The 25,655-nt window shown below is 42.2% G+C and overlaps 1 protein-coding gene across 1 annotated transcript in view; it reads left to right on the top strand.

Annotated features, from left to right (window-relative positions):
* Nucleotides 1-675: 675 nt before the first annotated feature.
* The window catches only part of LOC106582116 (follistatin-related protein 1), a 56,061-nt gene continuing 31,081 nt past the window's right edge, over nt 676-25,655 (top strand). Inside the window, exons 1-3 of the mRNA XM_014164869.3 lie at nt 676-815; nt 937-993; nt 24,837-24,938. Of these exons, the coding sequence (XP_014020344.1) occupies nt 813-815; nt 937-993; nt 24,837-24,938 (162 nt within the window). The 5' untranslated portion in view covers nt 676-812. The remainder of the gene's footprint in view (nt 816-936; nt 994-24,836; nt 24,939-25,655) is intronic.

The following is a 25,655-nucleotide window of genomic DNA, read 5'->3' as shown; positions in this document are numbered from 1 at the left end:
TTTGTTCCTCGCCCACAACATTTCCCACAATGCAACCTAATTCATAGTATGCTGCCATAAATATACAGCAAAACAGGTAATACAATGTTTTACTGTAAAATTACATTGTCGAGGAATTGTAGTGTAATACCATTTAGCCCTGATAATGCACTCCTCTTCACAGTACTGTAGTGTAATATAGAATTATAATAGCAAAGGTAAGTATTTTTCTGTAAATGTACAGCAATTTGTTTCAGTGTGGTACAGTAAGCCATGAGACCATAACCTGCTTTGGTGTACTCTGCCAGCTGTTGTTTGTCAAGTGTGCTAAGCTGTATCATGCAAACCCTGCTAAAAAATAACATTACTCCAATTTGTATAATGTTTATATAGATTTACGTCTATTAATTGAGTAGCATTTAGATAACTGGTCAGTAACAACTAGATATCAGCCAAAATAAGACAGGGGAAATGAAAAATCATGAAAAATACATCTTAACCTGCTTGTGATCCGTTTATAAGAAGTCCCGACCATATTTCAACCAATAAAATACGTCTTCATCACGTTGTATGTCCACTGGGTACAACCGTTTAGCAAGTAGGACATTTCTGAGTTTCGTAGTTCCGACTAGCACGTGAACGCTCCATAACGTTCCTGCGCTCCGGAGATTTTCATTGGTCACGCCATATCGGGGGCAAGACTCTAGACCAGGAATTCCTCAGCGCTTCTCAAATTTCCTGAAATCACAGACCTCTCGTTCGCCTCGGTTACCGATACATTCTGCGCCCACCTTCTGCCCGCAACAGACGTCTGAACAGAGCCGCTTTTCAAAATGGTAATTTTGTAATATTGCTCTTTATTTCTTTGACTATTTTACTTGACATTAACCAATAACATGCGTTTTTAAACTTTCGTATATTTTCATATTTTTCTCTTCCTTGCCTCTGTCTTCCCAGATGTTGCAAAGTGTCCCTTTCCTCCTATTGCTGGCCATAGCGCTCTGTCAAACCGAGGTAAGTTGGACTTCAGATTGTTTTGTTAAATGGCAATTAATGCAAAACCAAACAACATATTATGATTGACATAGGTTACTTCTATATTAAACTCGAAAGGCTCTGCTCCCTTTACTGGCTCTATGGTTTTATATGGTGCTTTTAGGCAGGGCCTGTTTATTGCAGGGGCTTACAGGGGCTGAAGCCCCAGGGCCTAAGCCCGTAAGGGGGCCCTTGAGGCAGAGAAAACATTTTCACAGTTAAATTACGTGTTTAATATTAAACTCATCAAAAATATCTAATCCCCTATAAAATATCTAAGCCCCGGGGCCTATGATTTTTAATCCAGCACTGCTTTTCGTGGCACAGCTGGAGCGCTTAGAATGTAGACTAGTCTAGTTATATTTGTGACAAACATAGGGCCTAATAATTAAAAGCCTGGATTTATTCTAGATTTTTATTTTTCATGATGGACGGAAGGTTTTCGTTTCAAGGGAGAACCGATTAACATGGCATTATCCAAGGGCACTAGACTTCATTATGGAGACAAATAGAAAATTGCATTTTAATTGGAAGATCTTCTTCCAAATCCATTTGTAGATTATGATGGCCACACAGTATATTATTTTATTATTATTCATCGTGGTTTGTAGGACTATCCTAAAAAAGCACAGATATTTATCTTTGATGATTTAGTTTAGCTATGTTCACAGGATGTGAATGTGTCCTCTATATCTCTGATGGAAATAGGGCAAGGTTTGATATTTTTGACAGTGTTTTGGACCACACAGATGGAACAGAAAAACACTCAAACACACACACACACACACACACTATCCTGTGAATTTCCTCTTTCAGTGTTTGTTAAGTTGATGAAGTGATATTGTTGCAAGCATTATTATCTTTGGCTCCATGGGTATCAAACAGAGTTAACTCCTTACACCCATGGGAATTGGCCTATATGTATAGGGCTACATTTAAATGTATTTTGCAGAAGAAATATAGAAATGAATAACAAAATGGTAGCAATTACACTGAACAAAAATATAAACGCAACATGCAACAATTTCAAAGATTTTACTGAGTTACAGTTCATATAAGGAAATCTGTCAATTGAAATAAATTCATTAGACCCTAATCTATGGATTTCACATGACTGGGAATACAGATATGCATCTGTTTGTCACAGATACCTTAAAAAAAAATCGGTAGGGGCGTCGATCATAAAACTAGTCAGTATCTGGTGTGACCACCATTTGCCTCATGCAGCGCAACACATCTCCTTCACATAGAGTTGATCAGGCTGTTGATTGTGGACTATGGAATGTTGTCCCGCTGTGTGAATTTGCTGGATATTGGCGGGAACTAGCACACGCTGTTGTGTGCCAGGTACAGTTGAAACCGCAATACATCCAAGAGCACACTTCGCCAGCTAGCCATTGGCCATCGGATTTGAGCATTTGCACACTGGTTACGACACCGAACTGCAGTTAGGTCAAGACCCTGGTGTGGATGATGAGCATGCAGATGAGCTTCCCTGAGACGGTTTCTGACAGTTTGTGCAGACATTTTTTGGTTGTACAAACCCACAATTTCATCAGCTGTCCGTGTAGCTCATCTCAGATGATCAAATCAAATCAAATTTATTTTTATATAGCCCTTCGTACATCAGCTGATATCTCAAAGTGCTGTACAGAAACCCAGCCTAAAACCCCAAACAGCAAGCAAAGCATGTGAAAGAAGCACGGTGGCTAGGAAAAACTCCCTAGGAAAAACTCCCTAGAAAGGCCAAAAACCTAGGAAGAAACCTAGAGAGGAACCAGGCTATGAGGGGTGGCCAGTCCTCTTCTGGCTGTGCAGGGTGGATATTATAACAGAACATGGTCAAGATGTTAAAATGTTAAAATGTTCATAAATGACCAGCATGGTCAAATAATAATAATCATAGTAGTTGTCGAGGGTGCAACAAGCACGTCCGGTGAACAGGTCAGGGTTCCATAGCCGCAGGCAGAACAGTTGAAACTGGAGCAGCAGCACGGCCAGGTGGACTGGGGACAGCAAGGAGTCATCATACCAGGTAGTCCTGAGGCATGGTCCTAGGGCTCAGGTCCTCCGAGAGAAAGACAGAAAGAGAGAAAGAGAGAATTAGAGAGAGCATATTTAAATTCACACAGGACACCGGATAAGACAAGAGAAATACTCCAGATGTAACAGACTGACCCTAGCCCCCCGACACATAAACTACTGCAGCATAAATACTGGAGGCTGAGACAGGAGGGATCAGAAGACACTGTGGCCCCATCCGATGATCCCGCAGATGAAGAAGCTGGATGTGGAGGTCCTGGGCTGGCGTGGTTACATGTGGTCTGCGATTGTGAGGCCGGTTGGACGTACTGCCAAATTCTCTAAAACAACATTGGAGGTGGCTTATGGTAGAGAAATTAACATTCAATTCTCTGGCAACAGCTCTGGTGGACAGTCCTGGAGTCCAAATGCACGCTCCTCAAAACATCTGTGGCATTGTGTTGTGTGACAATACTGCACATTTTAGAGTGGCCCAGCACTCAAGGTGCACCTGTGTAATGATCATGCTGTTTAATCAGCTTCTTGATGTGCCACACCTGTCAGATGGATGGATTATCTTTTCAAAGGAGAAATGCTTACTAACAGGGATGTAAGCAAATTTGTCCATAGAATATGAGAGAAATAAGCTTTTTGTGCATATGGAACATTTCTGGGATCTTTTATTTCAGCTCATGAAACATGGGTCCAACAATTTACATGTCGTCTTTATATTTTTATTCACTGTAAAGGGGAACAGTTTGGAGAAATGTTATGTGCATTTACATTGACGATACATTCAGGAACATGATACGAATATTCACAAGGCAATTCGGAGAAGCAGATCGTAATTTTGGTGTGCATAGAATGGAGTCATGAGTGCATTCAGATGCGTGGTCCGTGGCAAATTTTCTTCACAATACAGGACAACCCAGGGTATGACGCCATGTCATCTTGTAACTGTACATCAAACATAGTGATCATAAACGTCTACACTGTATATTACCTGAGTTTTATGATATGGAAATGTGAAGTGCACTTTTGGACTCACGGGTGTTTGACTTGCTTGTATGACATCAAAGCGGTATTTATTATAATCCTCAACGTCTCCTCTTTCAAAATACATCTAGTCCTCGTAATTTACAGCAATTCCCTAACTCAGAAAACAAAAAAGTTGCACAATTATCGGGAGGGATGGTGCAACTTCTTGTCGCGTGAGGGGCTCAAGTTCAGAATGTCAATCAGTCAAAACTCATACAGACCTGTGAAGCGGAGACCCTGAGACCCATTTTACATGTTACTATACAGCCACTGCATTCGAATTTAGGCACTTATCAGTGTCCAAATCGGCAACTTTCAACCCGTATATGGGTATGAGTGTAAAGGGTTAATAGACAGCTGAGCTAACTATACAGGGATCAGGAGGACTGTTTGCTGTGCTGGGGCTGTGTTTGGGTGGTCAGTGTGTGTGTGTGTGTGTGTGTGTAACACTCACCCGGGTGGGTCTCACACACTGGTGCTAAGTAATGCCTGAGTAAACACTGAACCTAAAGTGGTTGGAGATGAGGTCTCTTGAAACCACACACGGTTAGATCTGTCACATACATAAACACAGGTTGTCTATTTTCAATGACTTCTCAATAAACTGAAAATATATTTATTTATGTAAAAAAGAAATAAAAAATTATTCCTGAATTGACACCAATTAGAATTGTCACCAAGCCTGACACACTTGTAGGCTTCGGGGTTAGATTGTGGAAAACACTTTGGAATTTCCAAATATGTTCAGGAATTACTGTGGAATTCCAAGGATATTCAGGAATTAGGCTACTTTGGAATTACTTTGCTTTTCAGGATTACCCTTATTTCTGGATTAAGATTATAGGTCAAGGTTTGGGAGAGGTTATCTTTTGGGTTGAGGTTTAGCATGGTTGTAGTTCTCTCTCTAGACTTGATTGCAGGGTGAACTAAGTCAGCCTCTACTCATTGTCATTACATGTCCAGAGAGTCATCACTATCAGTACCAGCAGTACACCCTCCAGGCCCTCTGCTGACCTCCGAGTGCTGCCCCTGTCATTGCCTGCTGAAAAAAAGGCCCTTTGTGTGGGTCTTTATTGGATCTGTGATCCGTGATCTCATTGGTGACATCTGGCACTGAGAAGACTGAGTACAGGCCAGAGTTTGTGGAATGTGGCTGTGGAATATGTATGTGGGAGAGGCATTATAAAGACATATATAATTTAAGGGTAATTACCCTGCTAATATACAGCCTATTGACAGACCCAGTAGGAATGTTAAAGTGGCCTGCTAGTACACCGTCTTAAGGCGGTCTTGGGGATTGTTTAGTTATACAATGTGTTGGTATACAGTTTAAAGTTTAGTAAATGCCAATTTATGCTTGATCCGAAAATGTGATCGGAGGCTTTGTATAGAGGGTGTGACACAATTGAGGCGCCTCCGGAGGCATGCAGAGGCCAAATTGAGCTCCCTACCGCATTTCCTTGCGCCTCCCAAATGTTTTAACAATGCAGAGGGCTCCGTATAGCTCTGCATTGACATGATTGGTTGTTGGTAGGTGGGGGCGGTTTGTATAAACACAAATTAATTTCCTTGACAACTTCCTTCACAACAGCTCTCCTCAACAGCTATACGCTGTTCCGTGAAGCGCAATTAGTATGAATGCAGATGTCAGATTGACCATTCAGCGCCTTTAAGGCAGACTACAGTGTTGCACTGCATGGCGGTCTTCGGTGATTATTTCAAGTCTCAATCCCTATTGTTTAGTTAGTTTAGCTGCGGATACTGTACCTTAGGTGTATGCGTTTTGTGTGTTCGTGTGTGTGTGTGTTGCTGTTTGATGGCTCTTTATATTGCTGACATATGAATGCTAAGTTATTAAAATGTGAAAGCTGGCTCCAGATTTATTATGAAGGAGAGAATGCCTGGGTACTTCCTGAGGCAAGAAATTGCTGTGTTTGCAGATAGTACGGCTGGGCTCACGGCTATTCTCTCTGGCTGTGTGAAGACTGAGGAGAGAGATGCATCTGGTGAATAAGATGTGGACGTTTCCCACTCACACACACACTGTGAGAGTGAGATGCGAAGGCTGTGTGTGGGGGCACACACACACGCTCACACTTTTCTGTTCTCCAGGCATCCTGTGTTATTGCATTACCCATGGTGGCCGGTGTAATAACACAGTAGATCATTCAGTTATTAGAACCACGGCTGGATCTGGCTTTGAAAATACAGGAAAGAAACCGAACAATGGCCCTTAACGCCACGCAAAGTATACAACCTCTCTACTCACACACAGTGGATATACTACCTCTCTACTCACACACAGTGGATATACTACCTCTCTACTCACACACAGTGGATATACTACCTCTCTACTCACACACAGTGGATATACTACCTCTCTACTCACACACAGTGGATATACTACCTCTCTACTCACACACAGTGGATATACTACCTCTCTACTCACACACAGTGGATATACTACCTCTCTACTCACACACAGTGGATATACTACCTCTCTACTCACACACAGTGGATATACTACCTCTCTACTCACACACAGTGGATATACTACCTCTCTACTCACACACAGTGGATATACTACCTCTCTACTCACACACAGTGGATATACTACCTCTCTACTCACACACAGTGGATATACTACCTCTCTACTCACACACAGTGGATATACTACATCTCTACTCACACACAGTGGATATACTACCTCTCTACTCACACACAGTGGATATACTACCTCTCTACTCACACACAGTGGATATACTACCTCTCTACTCACACACAGTGGATATACTACCTCTCTACTCACACACAGTTGATAGACAACCTCTCTACTCACACACAGTGGATAGACAACCTCTCTACTCACACACAGTGGATAGACAACCTCTCTACTCACACACAGTGGATAGACAACCTCCCTACACACACACACACAGTGGATAGACAACCTCCCTACACACACACACAGTGGATAGACAACCTCTGTACTCACACACAGTCGATAGACAACCTCTGTACTCACACACAGTCGATAGACAACCTCCCTATACACACACAGTGGATAGACAACCTCCCTATACACACACAGTGGATAGACAACCTCCCTATACACACACAGTGGATAGACAACCTCTGTACTCACACACAGTCGATATACAGTGCATTCGGAAAGTATTCAGACCCGTTGACTTTTTCCACATTACAGCCTTTTTCTAAAATTGATGAAATAAAAGTTTTCCTCATCAATGTACACACAACAACCCATAATGACAAAGCGAAAACAAGTGTTTAGAAATGTTTGCAAATTTACCAAAAATAACAAACAGATATAACTTATTTACATACGTACCCTTTGCTATAAGACTCGAAATTCAGCTCAAGTGCATCCTGTTTCCATTGATCATCCTTGAGATGTTTGTACAACTTGATTGGAGTCCACCTGTGGTAAATTCAATTGATTGGACATGATTTGGAAAGGCACACACCTGTCTATATAAAGGTCTCACAGTTGACAGTGCATGTCAGAGCAAAAACCAAGCCATGAGGTCAAAGGAATTGTCCGTAGAGCTCAGAGACCGGATTGTGTCGAGGCACAGATCTGGGGAAGGATACTATAATAAATTATGCAGCATTGAATGTCCCCAAGAACACAGTGGCCTCCATCATTCTTAAATGGAAGAAGTTTGGAACCACCAAGACTCTTCCTAGAGCTGGCCGACAGGCCAAACTGAGCAATTGGGGGAGTAGGGCCTTGGTCAGGGAGGTGACCAAGAACCCGATGGTCACTCTGACAGCGCTTCAGAGTTCTTCTGTGGAGATGGGAGAACCTTCGAGAAGGACAACCATCTTTTCAGCACTCCACCAATCAGGCCTTTATGGCGGACAGAAGCCACTCTGTGGCCAGACAGAAGCCACTCCCCAGTAAAAGGCACATGACAGCCTGTTTGGAGTTTGCCAAAGGCACCTAAAGGACTCTCAGAGCATGAGAAACAAGATTCTCTGGTCTGATGAAACCAAGATTGAACTCTTTGGCCTTAATGCCAAGCATCACGTCTGGAGGAAACCTGGCACCATCCCTGCAGTGAAGCATGGTGGTGGCAGCATCATGCTGTGAGGATGTTTTTCAGTGGCAGGGACTGAAAGACCAATCAAGATCGAGGGAAAGATGAACGGAGAAAAGTGTAGAGAAATCCTTGATGAAAACCTGCTCCAGAGTGCTCAGGACCTCAGACTGGGGTGAAGCTTCACCTTCCAACAGGACAACGACCCTAAGCACACAGCCAAGACAACGCAGGAGTGGCTTCGGGACAAGTCTCTGAATGCCTTTGAGTGGCCCAGCCAGAGCCCGGACTTGAACCTGGAGGAGGATGTCTTCCCTGTAATGAAAACAAGCTCACTCCGATGATGCTGTGACACACCTCCCCAGACCATGACAGACCCTCCAGCTCCAAATCGATCCCGCTCCAGAGTACAGGCCTTGGTGAAACGCTCATTCCTTCGACGATAAACGCAAATCCGACCATCCCCCTGGTGAGACAAAACCGCGACTCGTCAGTGAAGAGCACTTTTTGCCAGTCCTGTCTGGTCCAGCGACGGTGGGTTTGTGCCCATAGGCGACGTTGTTGCCGGTGATGTCTGGTGAGGACCTGCCTTACAACAGGCCTACAAGCCCTCAGACCAGCCTCTCTCAGCCTATTGCGGACAGTCTGAGCACTGATGGAGGGATTGTGCGTTCCTGGTGTAACTCGGGCAGTTATTGTTGCCATCCTGTACCTGTCCCGCAGGTGTGATGTTCGGATGTACCGATCCTGTGCAGGTGTTGTTACACGTGGTCTGCCACTGCGAGGATGATCAGCTGTCCGTCCTGTCTCCCTTTAGCGCCTAAGGCATATTCACGCAGATGAGCAGGGATCCTGGGCATCTTTCTTTTGGTGTTTTTCAAAGTCAGAAGAAAGGCCTCTTTAGTGTCCTACGTTTTCATAACTGTGACCTTAATTGCCTACCGTCTGTAAGCTGTTAATGTCTTAACGACCGTTCCACAGGTGCATGTTCATTCATTGTTTATGGTTCATTGAACAAGCATGGGAAACAGTGTTTAAACCCTTTACAATGAAGATCTGTGAAGTTATTTGGATTTTTACGAATTATCTTTGAAAGACAGGGTCCTGAAAAAGGGATGTTTCTTTTTTTGCTGAGTTTATATAGCACCAATAAGGGTTCCGCTATGGTTACAACCCCTTTTGGGTTCGTTAGCAAGAAAAGTTCTTTATAGAACCATTCTCAATATCAAAGGTTCTTTATAGATCCTTTTGAAGAACCCACATTTTTTGGTCTGTTAAAATTCCATAGGTATTGTTATGGCAATGTACAAGTTCAATCAGGTGTGCTAAATCTTGAACTGCTGGAGATCCGAGGAGAGAATTGAGAACCATTGATATTGTCAACCATTCTCAATTAACACAAGGCCATACATGAGTATTACCCAAGACACCATCACTATATATAGTCATATATAGCATGCAATCACATAACATAACAGATTAGATAAACTGGAATGACACTCGCAATCACGGTTGCACAAAAAGAGCTTTGTGCTAAACACAGCCCAAATTATTTCAATGAGCGGCCGTCCCTGTATTTTAATTATCACTGCAAAGAACCATAGAAGGGCTCAAATTCCCAAAGAACCCTTGAGGAATCCTCTTTTCTTAGTGTGTACTCTCAAAGCTGAAGGACATGATGTAGGACATAGGATCAAAATGGTAGATACTGATTGTTTGCCATGAGTTTTTCACTTGTTCTACTGTATAAACAAATACACGTTCTTGTGTTTATTGGTCATAGAATCACAAAACTACATTTAGCAGACTACTTTAGAGTCATAGTAGAGGAACTGCCTCCCAAGCTGATGGGTAATATCCTTACTAGAGCTGACAGTGACAGAGTTGCTGCATCCCAGTCACCATGCTGTGAAGCTGTTGATGACTGTTCTCTCATTGGAAGGTGCTGCCTGGGCTATAAATACCATGCCAAGGAGGAGTGAACAGAGCTGGAACATGGGGTACAGTACAGCCTGTCCTCTGTCTTTTTTACTCAGGAATGCTCTAATTGTTCTAGTTCTACATTCACACACACGCACGCAGGCAGGCATGCAAAGACACACAAATGGAGAGAGAGAGCTGCACTTCCTAACCTCCTGCCAAATCAAATCAAATGTATTGGTCACGTACACATGTTTAGCAGATGTTATTGCGGGTGTAGCGAAATGCTTGTGCTTCAAGCTCTGACAGTGCAGTCATATCTAACAAGTAATATCTAACAATATCTAACATATACCCAAAATACACGTAAATCTAAGTAAGGAATGGATTAAGAATATATACATATGGCAGAGCGGCATTGGATTAAGATACCGTGGCATAGTATAGAATAGAGTATATTCAGTTGAAGTCGGAAGTTTACATACACCTTAGCCAAAATCATTTAAACTCAGTTTTTCACAATTCCTGACATTTTATCCTGGTAAAAATTCCCTGTCTTAGGTCAGTTAGGATCACCACTTTATTTTAAGCATGTGAAATGTCAGAATAATAGTAGAGAGAATGATTTATTTCAGCTTTTGTTTCTTTCATCACATTCCCAGTGGGTCAGAAGTTTACATACACTCAATTAGTATTTGGTAGCATTTGGAAGTATGCGTGGGGTCATTGTCCATTTGGAAGACCCATTTGCAACCAAACTTTAGCTTCCTGACTGATGTCTTGAGATGTTGCTTCAATATATCCACATAATTTTCCTACCTCATGATGCCATCTATTTTGTGAAGTGCACCAGTCCCTCCTGCAGCAAAGCACCCCCACAACATGATGCTGCCACCCCCGTGCTTCACGGTTGGGATGGTGTTCTTCAGCTTGCAAGCGTCCCCCTTTTTCCTCCAAACAAAACAATGGTCATTATGGCCAAACAGTTATATTTTTGTTTCATCAGACCAGAGGACATTTCTCCAAAAATTACGATCTTTTTCCCCATGTGCAGTTACAAACCATAGTCTGGCTTTTTTTAATGGTGGTTTTGGAGCAGTGGCTTCTTTCTTGCTTAGCGGCCTTTCAGGTTATGTCGATATAGGACTCGTTTTACTGTGGATATAGATACTTTTGTACCTATTTCCTCCAGCATCTTCACACGGTCCTTTGCTGTTGTTCTGGGATTGATTTGCACTTCTCGCACCAAAGTACATTCATCTCTAGGAGACAGAACGTGTCTTCTTCCTGAGCAGTATGATGGCTGCTTGGTCCCATGGTGTTTATACTTACATACTATTGTTTGTACAGATGAATGTGGTACCTTCAGGCGTTCGGAAATTGCTCCCAAGGATGAACCAGACTTGTGGAGGTCTACAATTTTTGTTGATAGAATTTCAGGAGCCTTTTCCTCCAATTTGCTTTGTTTAAATCCCCAGGTACAATAAATGCAGCCTCAGGATATGTGTTTTCCAATTTGCAAAAAGTCCATTAAAGATCTTTGAGGGCCGTTGTGGTATCGGCTTGAGGGGGGATATAGACCACTGTGGCTATTATTGACAAATGTAGGCTGGTATGTTATCCAGAGCGTTGGTACCTGCAACTGTGCTGTCAGATTGTTTGTTCGTAAATTCAGAGCGTTTCACGTTCAGAGCGCACGCTGGACGCTCTGGCCAATAAGTAGGATTGATCCAAAAGCTCTGACCTCACAACCACAGTCAACGACCCAAGCTAAATGGCTAACATTGGCTAGCTACTTCCAGACACATAATGAGAGAACACCCCACTCTGACCATTTTACTCACCCTAGCAGAGCTGGTTAGGCAGTTTTCATGTTATCCAGGGCATTGGTGACTGTAACAGTGCTGCTGGCAACAATTTAATTATGCTTTGTTGCCGACGTTTACTGACACCGGACATATTCAACGGGTGTTGAGCGTTCCAAAATGTATTTTGTTAAGACATGTAGCTAGCTAAACAATGGACCATAATCACAACTCATGACGTTACTACCCTACCTGAATCTGCAGGTAGGTTCTATGGCTATAACTAGTCAAGCAAATGTGTCTGAGAGACGAAGAATAAGATCATACACAACGTTAGCTAGCGACCCAGCCAGCTAACGTTAGCTAGCTAACAGTACACTTGAAATGAAACCACGTTCTGTCAAAATGAGAAATGTGTAATATCTGAAACTAAACAGACTAGGCTCGTAATTTAACAATTGTATTTGCATTTACAGATGGAATACAAGTTTGATATTAAGGCACATGAACTTCACATGTTCGAGAAGGCATTTCTGCCAAGAAACACATTTTGATTAAAATACATGTTTTACGTTCAAACAGCTCTCCTGTGAAGACTTGCGACATACGCCTAGTTTCCTGAATCGGGTCACATTAGCATATCGTTACAACACTGTACATAGACATAATATGACATTTGAATTGTCTCTATACCTTTGAAACTTTTGTGAGTGTAATGTTTACTGTTCATTTTTTATTGTTTATTTCCCTTTCGTTTGTTATCTATTTCACTTGCTTTGGCAATGTAAACGTATGTTTCCCATGCCAATAAAGCCCTTTGAATTGAGAGACAGAGTGTGTGCCAGTGTTTTATGGCCATGTTGTGTGATCTCCTCACTCTTGTCTAGTCATGAAAGGAATCCTCATTAACCAGCTGTACTGCTCTCTTATCCTCATCAGAGACACAGAGACACAGAAACACACGCACACGCGGACACACAGTACAAAGACGTCATGCCTCACTGCCTTCTATGGTTGCTTTATAACACCATCATCCCTCTCTCTAGCTTCTCTTTTCTGTAGCTAGCTCCATCTCTCTTCATCTTGTGTGTGTGTGTGTGTGTGTGTGTGTGTGTGTGTGTGTGTGTGTGTGTGTGTGTGTGTGTCGGGGGATAGGACCAGGCACAAAGATAGCACTTGGCAGCATGCCCAAACATCGGGCCCAAATTGGCGGGCAATTAATACCAAGCAGAGCCCTGGGAGACACACAAAATATACACACACACACACACACACACACAGCCTAATTTCAGTGCAGCTTCAATATGAAATGGTTATTGACACAATAATTCAATGTAGAAAATGGACACGGACCTATCCGACTCGGCGGAACACTTGAATTGACACAGTGTATTGAACTTTGATGATAACCGTGGTCTCCAACATGCATCTGAACATTCCAGTCCCCAAAATGGCTGTCCATTCTACATATTCCATCTTGTACTGTAGAGGTCTGCAAACAGGCCCACTTCCTTTGCCAAACACACTTTCAGCCATTAGCCCTGACTGTGGCCCCATGGAGGGAGTAGTGTCTGGGGCAGGGAAACTACCAATTCCTCTGGTCTGGGCCTGGGTCTGAGCCCTCCCACCCAGACAGACTGGAGGGCTGCCAAGAACAGGCAGGGAGAGAAGTGGGGTGGAGAGAGAGGGAGAGAGAGAGAACAGTAAGAGAGGGATTGAGAAGGGAGGATAAGGGAGAGAGGGGCAGGGTGGGGGAGCTGGGAAGGAGAGAAAGGATCATTTACAACAGAAATAAGATATTTTCACATAAAGAGGGATACAGGAAAAGAAGGAAAGGTGAGGGTATGGATAATGAAAGTGGGACACAAAGTCAGCACGAGAGATGGACAGAGAAAGAAAGAGAAGCCACCGCCTTGGATTTAGCAATGGAAATGGAGGCAACAGGACAGAGGTGTCATTGTCCTGACTGTGCCATGTGCCCACTGGGTTAGGTAGGGTGGTGGTGGCACTCTGATTTTGTTTTTCTCCCCAATTTCGTGGTATCCAATTGGTAGTTACAGTCTTGTCTTATCTCTGCAACTCCCGTATGGACTCGGGAGAGGTGAAGGTCGAGAGCCTTGCGTCCTCCGAAACACAACCCAACCAAGCCACACAGCTTCTTGACACAATGCCCATTTAACCCGGAAGCCAGCCGCACCAATGTGTCGGAGGAAACACCGTACACCTGGCGACCGTGTCAGCATGCTCTGCGCCTGGCCCGCCACAGGAGTCGCTAGTGCGAGATGGGACAAGGACATCCCTGCCGGCCAAACCCTGCCCTAACCCGGACGACGCTGGGTTAATTGGTGGCACTCTGTTATAGGGACTTTATTTTCTTGGTGACATTGTAACAGCCAGCAGATGTGCTTATAAGCTCAGGCCATGACAACTTCCTAACTAACAGCTTTCATTTTCTTTTTCTTTCACTCTTTCTTCTCACTATTTCATTTGCTACTTATTTTTCTCTATCCCTTTCTACATCTCTCACCCTGCTTTCTTCTCTCTCGCATTCTCTCTCCATCCCTCTTTTTCTCTCTCCCTCCCTCTTTCTCTCGCTCTCTCTCTCCCTACCTCTTTCTCATCCTTTCTCTCTTTCACGCTTGCTCTCTTTCTCTCTCTCAACCTATTTCGTTCTCTTTCCCCCTTCTCACCCTCTCCCTCCATTTGTCTTTGTTTTACTTCCTTTTTGACATGATCTTGAATCTCATGCACTTACGAGATATGGAATGTGCAGCTTTATAATGACATCATACAGGATTCCATTACAGATACGTATATAACAAAATGACATCTCCAAGAAACAAATACAGATCAATACAAGATGGTATTTTCTCTTGCTTCATTTGGCCAGAGAACCAGACACAAACACTGGTCTGTGGCCATGTCCGAAGTCTGTCTTGCCTACTACTTCCTAAAATGACATACTATGTACTAATCGTACTGCATACTATTTAGAACGTATTGTTTAGTAAAAACGAATGTAGTAAGCAAAAAATGTCAACATACTGTCTCATACATACTGAGAATGTGTAGTCTAATGTGCAATTGCGTTGATTCCCGGCATTCTGTTTTAAAAAAGAAAAATTACAGCTTGTCACCTCTGATAATCAGCTGTTGTCGAACATGTGGGTCTGGAAAGACAATTCCCTTTCTCAATAATGTCCAGTGAATTCTGCTAGCTGAAAAGCCTAAATGAGTATGACGTCCTGGTATTTAATGCATATTGTAATGAAGACGCTGAGAGTCGAGAAGCAGGTGGCACGTTTAATAAACCAACAAACATGGACCAAAACAATATAGTAGTGGCGTCTTAACCTAGACACAATACTGAATGGGGAAAGGACCTAAGGGTGTGCCAGATATAGGGGAGGTAATAAGTGAGGTAATGGAGTCCAGGTGTGCCTCATGATGACGTGCAGGTGCGCATAAGGATGGATGCCATTATTGGTGGTTAGTATACATGTGATGTCGACTACCAGAGGGGAGGAGCGGGAGTAGACGTGACACATACAAAAAATATATGTATTTCATTTTCACATACCCAAAATGCTTACTATTTAGAACGCAAGTACAAATATTCGGACACAGCCAATGTGTATGGAACAAAGACTACCAGAGAGCCTATGTGTATGGATGTAATTTTTCTCTGTAACTGTTCCTTATATCACCCTGTTTCCTCATCACAGCTACATACTGGTCATTCCGCTCTCAATCCAATATAAATGCATGGAATAGGAACCAGGTGTTTCAGCTCAGAGGAGGATGAGAAAACACTGTCATGCTCTAGTGTGGTGTCTAATGCACTGCAGGTCATTTCAGTTCACTACTGGTTGCTCAGCAGGGGTTCCCTCCCTAACTCCCATAACTCCTTTAAATTGTACTCGGTGGAGTAAAGGTATGATGAAAGCTTGATTAGTTGGAACTTAGGCTCAAAAGTGTGAAGATCCATATGTAGTTTTTGTAGGATACAGGTCTGTTTCGGGATAATTAAAAGTAGACATTTAGAAATGAAGGAGCTGACATTGGAGAAAAAAAAATATTCCTCCAAAATATTATAAAACGTTATAATTAAAACTGCTGTAAAGTATTTTTTCCTCTGGGCTATCCTCCAATGTGTCCCTTAGCCGAGCAGAGAGGTCCTCTCCTCTCTCTCTGGCCTGGTTTGGACTGGCATTGGCCTGGGTCTGAGTTGTGTGCATAGGCTAGGACAACCCTGGGGAGGCTGGGAGTTGTGTAGAGAAGCAGGGAGGGGAGGGAAATAGGAAACGGGGATGGAGGAGGGAGTTTGGGGGAACATCCCTCTTACCCAGATACCCTCTTACCCAGATATTGATGAGATTTTGGCTCCCTTTTATTCATATTCTTACCCTCTCTTGTTCCCTACAGTATCTTTCCTTCGTGCTCTTTTTTTCCCTCGCTCTCCTTTCCACCCCTCCCCGTTGGAGTTTAATAAGAAACATGTGTCTGAGAGCTATGAATGTTTCATTGGGAGGGGAGTATAGGCATGATGTCATCCATGGTGAGCTAAAGAGAGTCTGTGAGCCATTATGTTTAAACTCCCCTTACACATTTCTGTAGAGGGGTGTATGTATATGGGCATTGGTTTGTTAATTCAAATTATAAACTGGGTGGTTCGAGCACTGAATGCTGATTGGCTGACTGCCGTAGTATATCAGACCGTATACCACGGGTATGACAAAACATTCATTTTTACTGATCTAATTACGATGGTAACCAGTTTATAATAGCAATAAGGCGCCTTGGGGGTTTGTGGTATATGGCCAATATACCATGACTAAGGGCTGTATCCAGGCACTCCGCGTTGCATTGTTTGTAAGAACAGCCTTTAGCCGTGGTGTATTGGCCATATACCACACCCCGTCATGCCTTATTGCTTATGTATAGCATTGATTAACACTAATCTCACTGACCTTTTACTGTGGTTGCTGTTAGCAATACTGTTGTTTAAAAAATAGTTACAGATTCTGTTGCAGGTGAAAAGAGAGGGAGCAGAGAAGGAGTCGGGGGATGGGTTTTATCCTTGCTTTAAACTGGCTATCAACGTTCTGTATGGTAATGAGTGCAGTGGTGCATCCTGGGAAGGGACTAATGGAGGTTGTAAAGTGACCCCACAACAGGAAGCATCAATCCAACTGCTGACTCAGTTGATCATTACACACAAATGTGCACATGTGGACGCACATGCATATATACACTCAACGAGAAAGTAAACCAGTCGCAGAAGTAATCCCATTTTATGAAATTAAACCCCCACTGTGATGTGTGGGTGTACACTGGTTTCTTCTTACTACATCACCTCCCATTCCATATGCGGTGCTATTATGGTGCTACGTTATACCATACTTCCTGCTCTAATGATCTGTGCTTGCATGCGTGCAGGCCGCCAGGGTTTCCGTTAGCCGGCAATTGCTTGCTTTTAGAGTTGTTGTTTTTTAAGCCAATAAATAAAACCGGCCAAGAAATGACCGGGTGAAAAATAAATCCCATTGCAAAATAATGCTTTTTATTCAGTGATGTAAATACTAGTCGATGTAAATACATTTGACCATCATACTTATCGATCTATAGGTCAATTTGCATAATTTAGTGGAATAAAATTGGCCTGTGTGTATTTTCGTTAGTCATCATGTATCATTTATCCAACACAACTATGACACGGGTGCAGCATAGAGAGCCTATTTTGAGCTGGATTTCTCCTGCAGCTCCTCAGCTGGTTGCTGCTGGAATAAAACATGTGCTTTTATAAGCCCATTCATTGGCAACAATTCTGAATGCGATTGTGTTAAAAACAGTTTTAGTGCATGGTTAAAAAAAAGCTTGGCCTACTATTGTTATTTCTCAACTGGTAATTGAAGCCTGGCTCTCATTCACCATTCAAGTGCAAGCAACAGGCTATCAGTGCATCTCCCACCACTTTACAATGTGAGCTTGAGGAAAAATGCATTTTGAAAACATACTTAATTGTTTGAAACCTGAATTTTTTTTTTTCATATTATTTTTAAATATCTTACTGTGAGGAACTATAATTATAATATATTATCATTTGCAATTGATGTTAAAAAAACACTTTGCTACTTTTCTGAGCAGTTGGCCAGGTACTGCTATGCGTGCTCAGGAGCGCGCTCCCTCAACATTATCAGGACAGAGAAACCTGACACATGCTCAGGAGCGCACTCCCTCAACATTATCAGGACAGAGAAACCAGACACATGCTCAGGAGCGCACTCCCTCAACATTATCAGGACAGAGAAACCAGACACATGCTCAGGAGCGCGCTCCCTCAACATTATCAGGAAAGAGAAACCAGACAGAGTCTCATTGCTCACATTGAACACTCCAAATAAAAGACAATGAAAAAATTATGGTTATTTATTAAATAAACCAAAACTTGTTTCTCACAAGTGTAGTAGGTTGTGAACTCTGCAAAAAAAGAAGAAAATCCACTCCTAGAATGAGAACGGTAAATATTAATTAATTATTAATTCATACATGCATGAACATTACTACAGAGATCACCTCTTCACACATCAACTCTTGCTATTCATGGGTTGCACGTTTCGTCACAATGAACATTATTATGAAGACTGATGCCCCTCAAAGGGTGGCTACTTTGAAGAATCTCAAATATAAAATATATTTTGATTTGTTTAAAAAAACTTGAGTTACTACATGATTCCATGTGTTATTTCATAGTTTTGATGTATTCACTACTTTTCTACAATGTAGAAAATAGTAAAAATAAAGAAACTCTGGAATGAATAGGTGTTTCCAAACTTTTGACTGGTACTATATGTATATTACTTATATGTTTTATATGGGCATACGGTGCCTTCAGAAAGTATTCATACCCCTCGACTTATTCCACATTTTATTACATGACAACCTGAATTCAAAATATATTAAATATTTTTTTCTCACACATCTACACACAATAACCCATAATGACGAAGTGAAAACATGTTTTTAAACATTTCTGCAAATGTATTGAAAATTAAATACAGCAATATCTAATTTACATAAGTATTCACACCCCTGAGTCATTACATGTTAGAATCACCTTTGGCAGTGAATACAGCTGTGAGTCTTTCTGGGTAAGTCTCGAAGAGCTTTGTAAATCTGGATTGTACAATATCTGCATATTATTCTTTTTTAAATTCTTCAAGATCTGTCAAGTTGGTTGTTGATCATTGCTAGACAGCCATTTTCAAGTCTTGCCATAGAGTTTCAGTATAAGTCAAAACTGTAACTAGGCCACTCAGGAACATTCAATATCGTCTTGGTAAGCAACTCCAGTGTATATTTGACCTTGTGTTTTAGGTTATTGCCCTGCTGAAAGGTGAATTTGTCTCCTAGTGTCTAGTGAAAAGCTGACTGTACCAGGTTTTCCTCTAGGATTTTACCTGTGCTTAGCTCTATTCTGTTTCTTTTTATCCTAAAACACTCCCTAGGCCTTGCCAATGACAAGCATGGGGTGCAGGTAGCCTAGTGGTTAGAGTGTTGGACTAGTAACCGAAAGGTTGCAAGATCGGATCCCTGACCTGACAAGGTAAAAATCTGCCATTCTGCCCCTGAACAAGGCAGTAAACCCACTGTTCCTAGGCCGTCATTGAAAATAAAAATTTGTTCTTAACTGACTTGCCTAGTTAAATAAAAAAAATACCCATAACATGATGCAGCCACCACCATGCTTGAAAATATGAAGAGTGGTATTCTGTGACATGTATTGGATTTGCCCCAAACATAACTATTTGTGTTCAGGACATAAAGTAAAGTTCAGACCTCTCACCCATCCCCACTTTTTCTTCCAGTTTCTGATTTTCTGACTCTTTTTCTGCAGCTCAATTCCTATAATTTCTCCCACTCTCTCCTCTTCTTCTCCCATCACTCTTTTTCTTCCTATGAAGAGTGGCACTCAGTGATGTGTTGTGTTGGATTTGTCCGAAACATAATGCTTTGTATTTTGTATTCAAGACAAAAAAGTTAATTTCTTTGCCACATTTCTTATAGTTTTACTTTGGTGTTTATTGCAAACAGGATGCATGTTTTGGAATATTCTTATTCTGTACAGGCGTAATTTTTTTCCCTTTGTCATTTTAGGTTAGTATTGTGAAGTAACTACAATGTTGTTGATCCATCCTCAGTTTTCTCCTATCACAGGCATTATATATTTAAGTCACCATTGGCCTCATGGTGAAATCCCTGAGAAGTTTCTTCCTCTCTGGGAACTGAGTTAGGAAGGATGCCTGTATCTTTGTAGTGACTGGGTGTATTGGTACACCATGCAAGGTGTAATTAATAACTTCACCCTGCTCAAAGGGATATTCCATGTCTGCTTTTGTTTTATTTTTACCCATCTACCAATAGGTGCCCTTCTTTGCGAGGCATTGGAAAACCTCCAGGTTCTTCGTGGTTGAATCTGTGTCCGTTCCCGGGCAGGGTCACAATCGGTCGTGACCGAGAGTCCCATAGGGCGGCACATAATTGGCCCAGCGCCGTCCGGGTTAGGGTTTGGCTGTGGGGGCTTTACTTGGCTCATCGCGCTCTAGCGACTCCTTGTGGCGGGCCAGGCGCCTGCAGGCTGATACCGGTCGTCAGTTGAACAGTGTTTCCTCCGACACATTGGTGCGGCTGGCTTCCGGGTTAAGCGGGCGGGTGTTAAAAAGGGCGTTTTGGTGTTTCGAGGGATGCTTGACTCGACCTTCGCCTCTCCTGAGCCCGTTGGGGAGTTGCAGCAATGAGACAAGATCGTAATTGGATATCACGAAATTGGGGAGAAAAATATAAAAAAAATCCACTGCTTGACTGTGGGACCTTACACATAAATGTACGTGTTGGGTACAAAGATGAGAGTCATTCAAAAAATATTTAGGCTTGCCAGAACAAAGGGGTTGAATACTTACTGACTCCAGACATTTCAGCTTTTCAGTTTTAATAAAAATGTATTACATGGCTTATAGAGTGACAGAGAATGGTAGAGAAGAGCTGTGATGTCTGAATACACTTCCCTCATCTGGAGAGAGAGGGAGAGATTTGAAGGAAGGGACTAGCGAGATTGTAGTGCCTCAAAATGTTTAAAGACTGATCAATACACATTCATAAGCAAATCATTAATCACGCTCAGACAGCTCTGGTTTCCGATTGGCTCAGTTGGGGTTTATTATTGGCCAGTCATTAATCACACCCAGACAGCTCTTGGCTGCTATTGGCTCAGAATAGACAGATTGTTTATTTGAACTGATAACGTAAAACACAAAGGCCATTACTTAACACAATATTTTAAGAGCCTCAGTGTGTGTGTGCCTGCTTGCATGTGTATGCTAGTTGTGTATATGAATGTATATCTTTCTGATATGACTGTATTCCTAGGTGATGCTTGACCTTCTCCCTGTCAATAGGACAGTAAGACATGCGTCTCTCTGAGCCTCGCATCCCCCATCACCATAGAAACTCCCCATTCAGAGCTGGTGGAACAAAAACTGCTCTCTCTTAGCTAAAATGAATGGTGGTCCTGCAGGCGATATTTGGAGAGGTGTAGCTGGAGCTAGACTAAACTAAGCAACACATCCATTACTCTGCTAGGGTTATCAGAGAGAGAGACTGCAGGTTTCAACAGGCTCATCTCTCTGGTCTCTGGCCATCTGTAGCTAACTGTCTGAATGGACCACTACTCCACCAACCCTCAGGGAAGCATTTGAAGAAGTATTATAGTATGACCTCAGCTGTGTGTTGTGTGGAAGGGGGGGGATGTGTGAGTGTGTTTTAACTTTTACACCAAACAGGGTTGTGTGTTAGTGTGTATTTGTGTGTGTGCGTATATGCCTTTCCACCAAATGAACAGACTGGTTGTCTCTCAGGTAAGGGTCAGTAGTTAGTACACTACAATAGGTTGTATAGCCCCCTCCTCTCTCTCTCAGGTAAGGGTCAGTAGTTGGTACACTACAATAGGTTGTATAGCCCCCTCCTCTCTCTCTCAGGTAAGGGTCAGTAGTTAGTACACTACAATAGGTTGTATAGCCCCTTCCTCTCTCTCTCTCTCTCTCTGGTAAGGGTCAGTAGTTGGTACACTACAACAGGCTGTATAGCCCCCATATGACCTCCATGTTAGCCTGTCATTAGCTTCCTGAAAGCTGATTGGAGAGATGGCAGGTCACAGGAGCCTTCAGGGATTTCTCCCACATTCCATGACTCACTCACACGCACGCGCTAACACACACACACACACACACGGGAGGGAGGAGAGCGAAGAACAGGGGAGCCGAGGAGGGGGTGGGGTAAGAATTACATAGACCATGGGAACGGGCCCAAAGGAAAACACAGCTCAGACTCCAGATGTGGATACACCCTGTTTTAAACACACACTCACACACACATTGAAAATGAGGAGGGAGGGGGTAGTTGGGAGGGCTGTAAAGCTACTCCCAGAGCTGTGCTTGGCAGCTGGTGATTGGCTGGCCTGTTGCTCATGTGAACTGGACTTGGCAAGTATACTGCCCTTGTTTCAGGAGAGACAAAAGCACAGAAATAGAGAATCAACGTAAAGAAAGTGCAAGAGAAACATTTAACATTATAAAAGAGAATGAACAAAACCAAAATGACTGTTAGTGTGTGTTCTGTATGAGGTCATATCTTCTCCACAGGATACATATACAGTTAGTATTTTCCTACTATTCACACACATAGCTTGTGTCCTTGTGGTGACCTAAAATGTATTTACATTAAAGATCATATTGTCCCTAACCCCTAACTCTTAACTTAACCCTACCTGCAACCCAACCCTAACGAACTAACCCCTTACCCTTATGTTATTTCTAACCCTAATTGTAAACCTAAGCCTAAACATTGCCTTTGTCCTCATGGGGATGTGGGAAATGTCCCCACAAGGGAGACATTTTCCTTGTTTAACTATCCTTGTGGGGACTTTTGGGGATTTTCAGTCCCCACAGGGATAGAAGAACCAACCCACACACACACACTTTTAATGATGCCATCACGAATCGGTACACTACACTCGAGTTCCCGAGTAGCGCAACGGTCTAAGGCACTGCATCTCAGTGCTAGAGGTGTCACTACAGACACCCTGGTTTGAATCCAGGCTGTATCACAACTGGCTGTGATTGGGAGTCCCATAGGGTGGCACACAATTGGCCCAGGTTTGGCCGTTGTAGGCCGTCATTGTAAAGAAGAATTTGTTCTTAACTGCCTTATTACTAATATAAGAATTGTCCCTATCGCCACATTGTGTTGGCTAAGGTTTTTACTACAGGCCACTTCCTATTTACACTATGTCGTTTCTTGAGGTGAGCATGACGTAGTTGACATGGTAACTAACAGCTGCCACAAACAGGAATGAGTGTGAGAGACCTTCACTCAGGTAGAGAGAGAGAACCTGTCTGTGCTCTGTTGGAAGGGAACTGCCTTGGCCCCATTTAAGGACAATTACCGGTTGTTATGGCAATGAGATAGCCACCGTGTCTTCTGGGAGTTTGTAACAAAAATTGTGCCCCGCTAGAGAGGCAGTCATCAGCGTGCATGTTTGTATATTTGTTGCACCTATTAGGCCAGTAATAGCACATATCAGTTCAATTAGTACAGTATTATCACTAACAGGTTCAACAAATATAGCCCCTTTACAAGGCACGGCTCTAAATATGTTAAGGAGGCAGCGATTCTTTCCCTTCCCACAACATTTTACCATAATTCACAGTATGTTGCTGTGAATATACAGCAAAACAGGTAATACAGTGCGGCAGGGTAGCCTAGTGGTTAGTTGGGCTAGTAACCGAAAGGTTGCAAGTTCAAATCCCCGAGCTGACAAGGTACAAATCTGTCGTTCTGCCCCTGAACAAGGCAGTTTACCTACTGTTCCTAGGCCGTCATTGAAAATAAGAATTTGTTCTTAACTGACTTGCCTAGTTAAATAAAGGTGAAGTAAAATTGTACAGCAGTGTAGTTGAATGCCGTTGAGCCCCCATAATGCATTGCTCTTTACAGTACTGTATGTTAATTTATAATTACAGTAGATAGCTGTAAATTCACAAGCAATTTGCGTGTGTGCGCGTTTGCTGAATGTTTTGTTGTGGTTCCTGAGGGGTTCTGAGTTATGCTGTCTCTTTCATGTGATTGCATCAGCGAAACTGATAGTATCCTGATAGGGAGTGTGATAGGAGCCCAATGAACCTCACCCTACATGTGAAACCACTAATTATATTCTGAAGAACACTGGCTCTTCTGAGAATGGGGCAACAGTGGCGCCTTGTGTCTGAGACATGTAAATGCTGTATTTTGTCCTGTGTTTGTGTGTGCGTGCGTCCGTGCATATATTACAAAATACAACTGCAAATGACCCTAAAGACCAATGTATCAAAATAAAATATAATATAGATTTTGCAAAGTATTGTACTTAATTACTACACATGTATTTTGTAGAACAGCAACAACATTCTCATTAACGGTTACAGAAACTTCTTACTTTCTTTGACTGTGATATGTTGTTGTTTATATACCTTAGTTGAATGCGTTTTCACTCTGGATAAGATCATCTGCTAAATTACCAAAATGTATGTGTGAAAATTAACAACTACAAAGCACACTGGGTATTGTCATTGGCCTTGTTTTGGGGTGGAGATAATTCGAGTAATACTCAGCATTCTTTGAAATTATACATTTTTACAAATACATTTAGTTAGCTATAAAGAAATAGGATACAAATTACAGCTTTCCAAGGTATCTTCTTACAAAATACGTTGGAATGTAGTTAAGCCCAGTGCAATACAACATACAGAATACTCAGTAATTAAAATACATGTAACAGAAATACTACCCATCTGTGTGTGTGTTTGTGCTGACAGTGTGCTCATGTGCCAAAGCTGTGTGTTTGTTTTCAGCACTAACAATGTGTGTTCTCTTTCCTCAGGAGGTGCAGAGTAAGAGTAAGGTGTGTGCCAATGTGTTTTGTGGAGCAGGAAGAGAGTGTGTCGTCACTGAGAAGGGAGAGCCCAGCTGCTTGTGTATAGAGGTGAGGCGTGTGTGTGAGTGTGTGTGTGTGTTCATTATCGGGACCACAAGTGACCAGAATGTCCTGACAAGGTAGGAAACCAAGAATTTTTGAAAAGTCAGGACCTTTTCATGTGACTTACATCAACAGTAATGTGTAATTGTCTGCATATTTTCCAATATCCCATATATTATTTTAAGTATAAACAGTACCAGTCAAAAGTTTGGACACACCTACTCATTCAAGGGTTTTTCTTTATTTTACTATTTTCTACATTGTATAATAATAGTGAAGACATCAAAACTATGAAATAACACATATGGAATCATGTAGTAACCAAAAAAAAGTGTTAAACAAATGAAAATATATTTTATATTTGAGATTCTTCAAAGTAGCCACCCTTTGCCTTGATGACAGCTTTGCACACTCTTGGCATTCTCTCAACCAGTTTCATGTGGTATTCACCTGGAACGCATTTTAATTAACAGGTGTGCCTTCTTAAAAGTTAATTTGTGGAATATTTTTCTTTCTTAATGCGTTTGAGCCGATCAGTTGTGTTGTGACAAGGTAGGGATGGTATACAGAAGATAGCCCTACTATGGCAAGAACAGCTCAAATAAGCAATGCGAAACGACAGTCCATCATTACTTTAAGACATGAAGGTCAGTCAATCCAGAAAATGTCAAGAACTTTTAAAGTTTCTACAAGTGCAGTGGCAAATACCATCAAGCGCTATGA

This window comes from Salmo salar, chromosome 21 (assembly GCF_965601325.2).
Source record: "Salmo salar chromosome 21, fSalSal1, whole genome shotgun sequence".
Lineage (NCBI taxonomy): Eukaryota > Metazoa > Chordata > Actinopteri > Salmoniformes > Salmonidae > Salmo > Salmo salar.
This window is presented reverse-complemented; position numbering and strand designations above follow the sequence as displayed.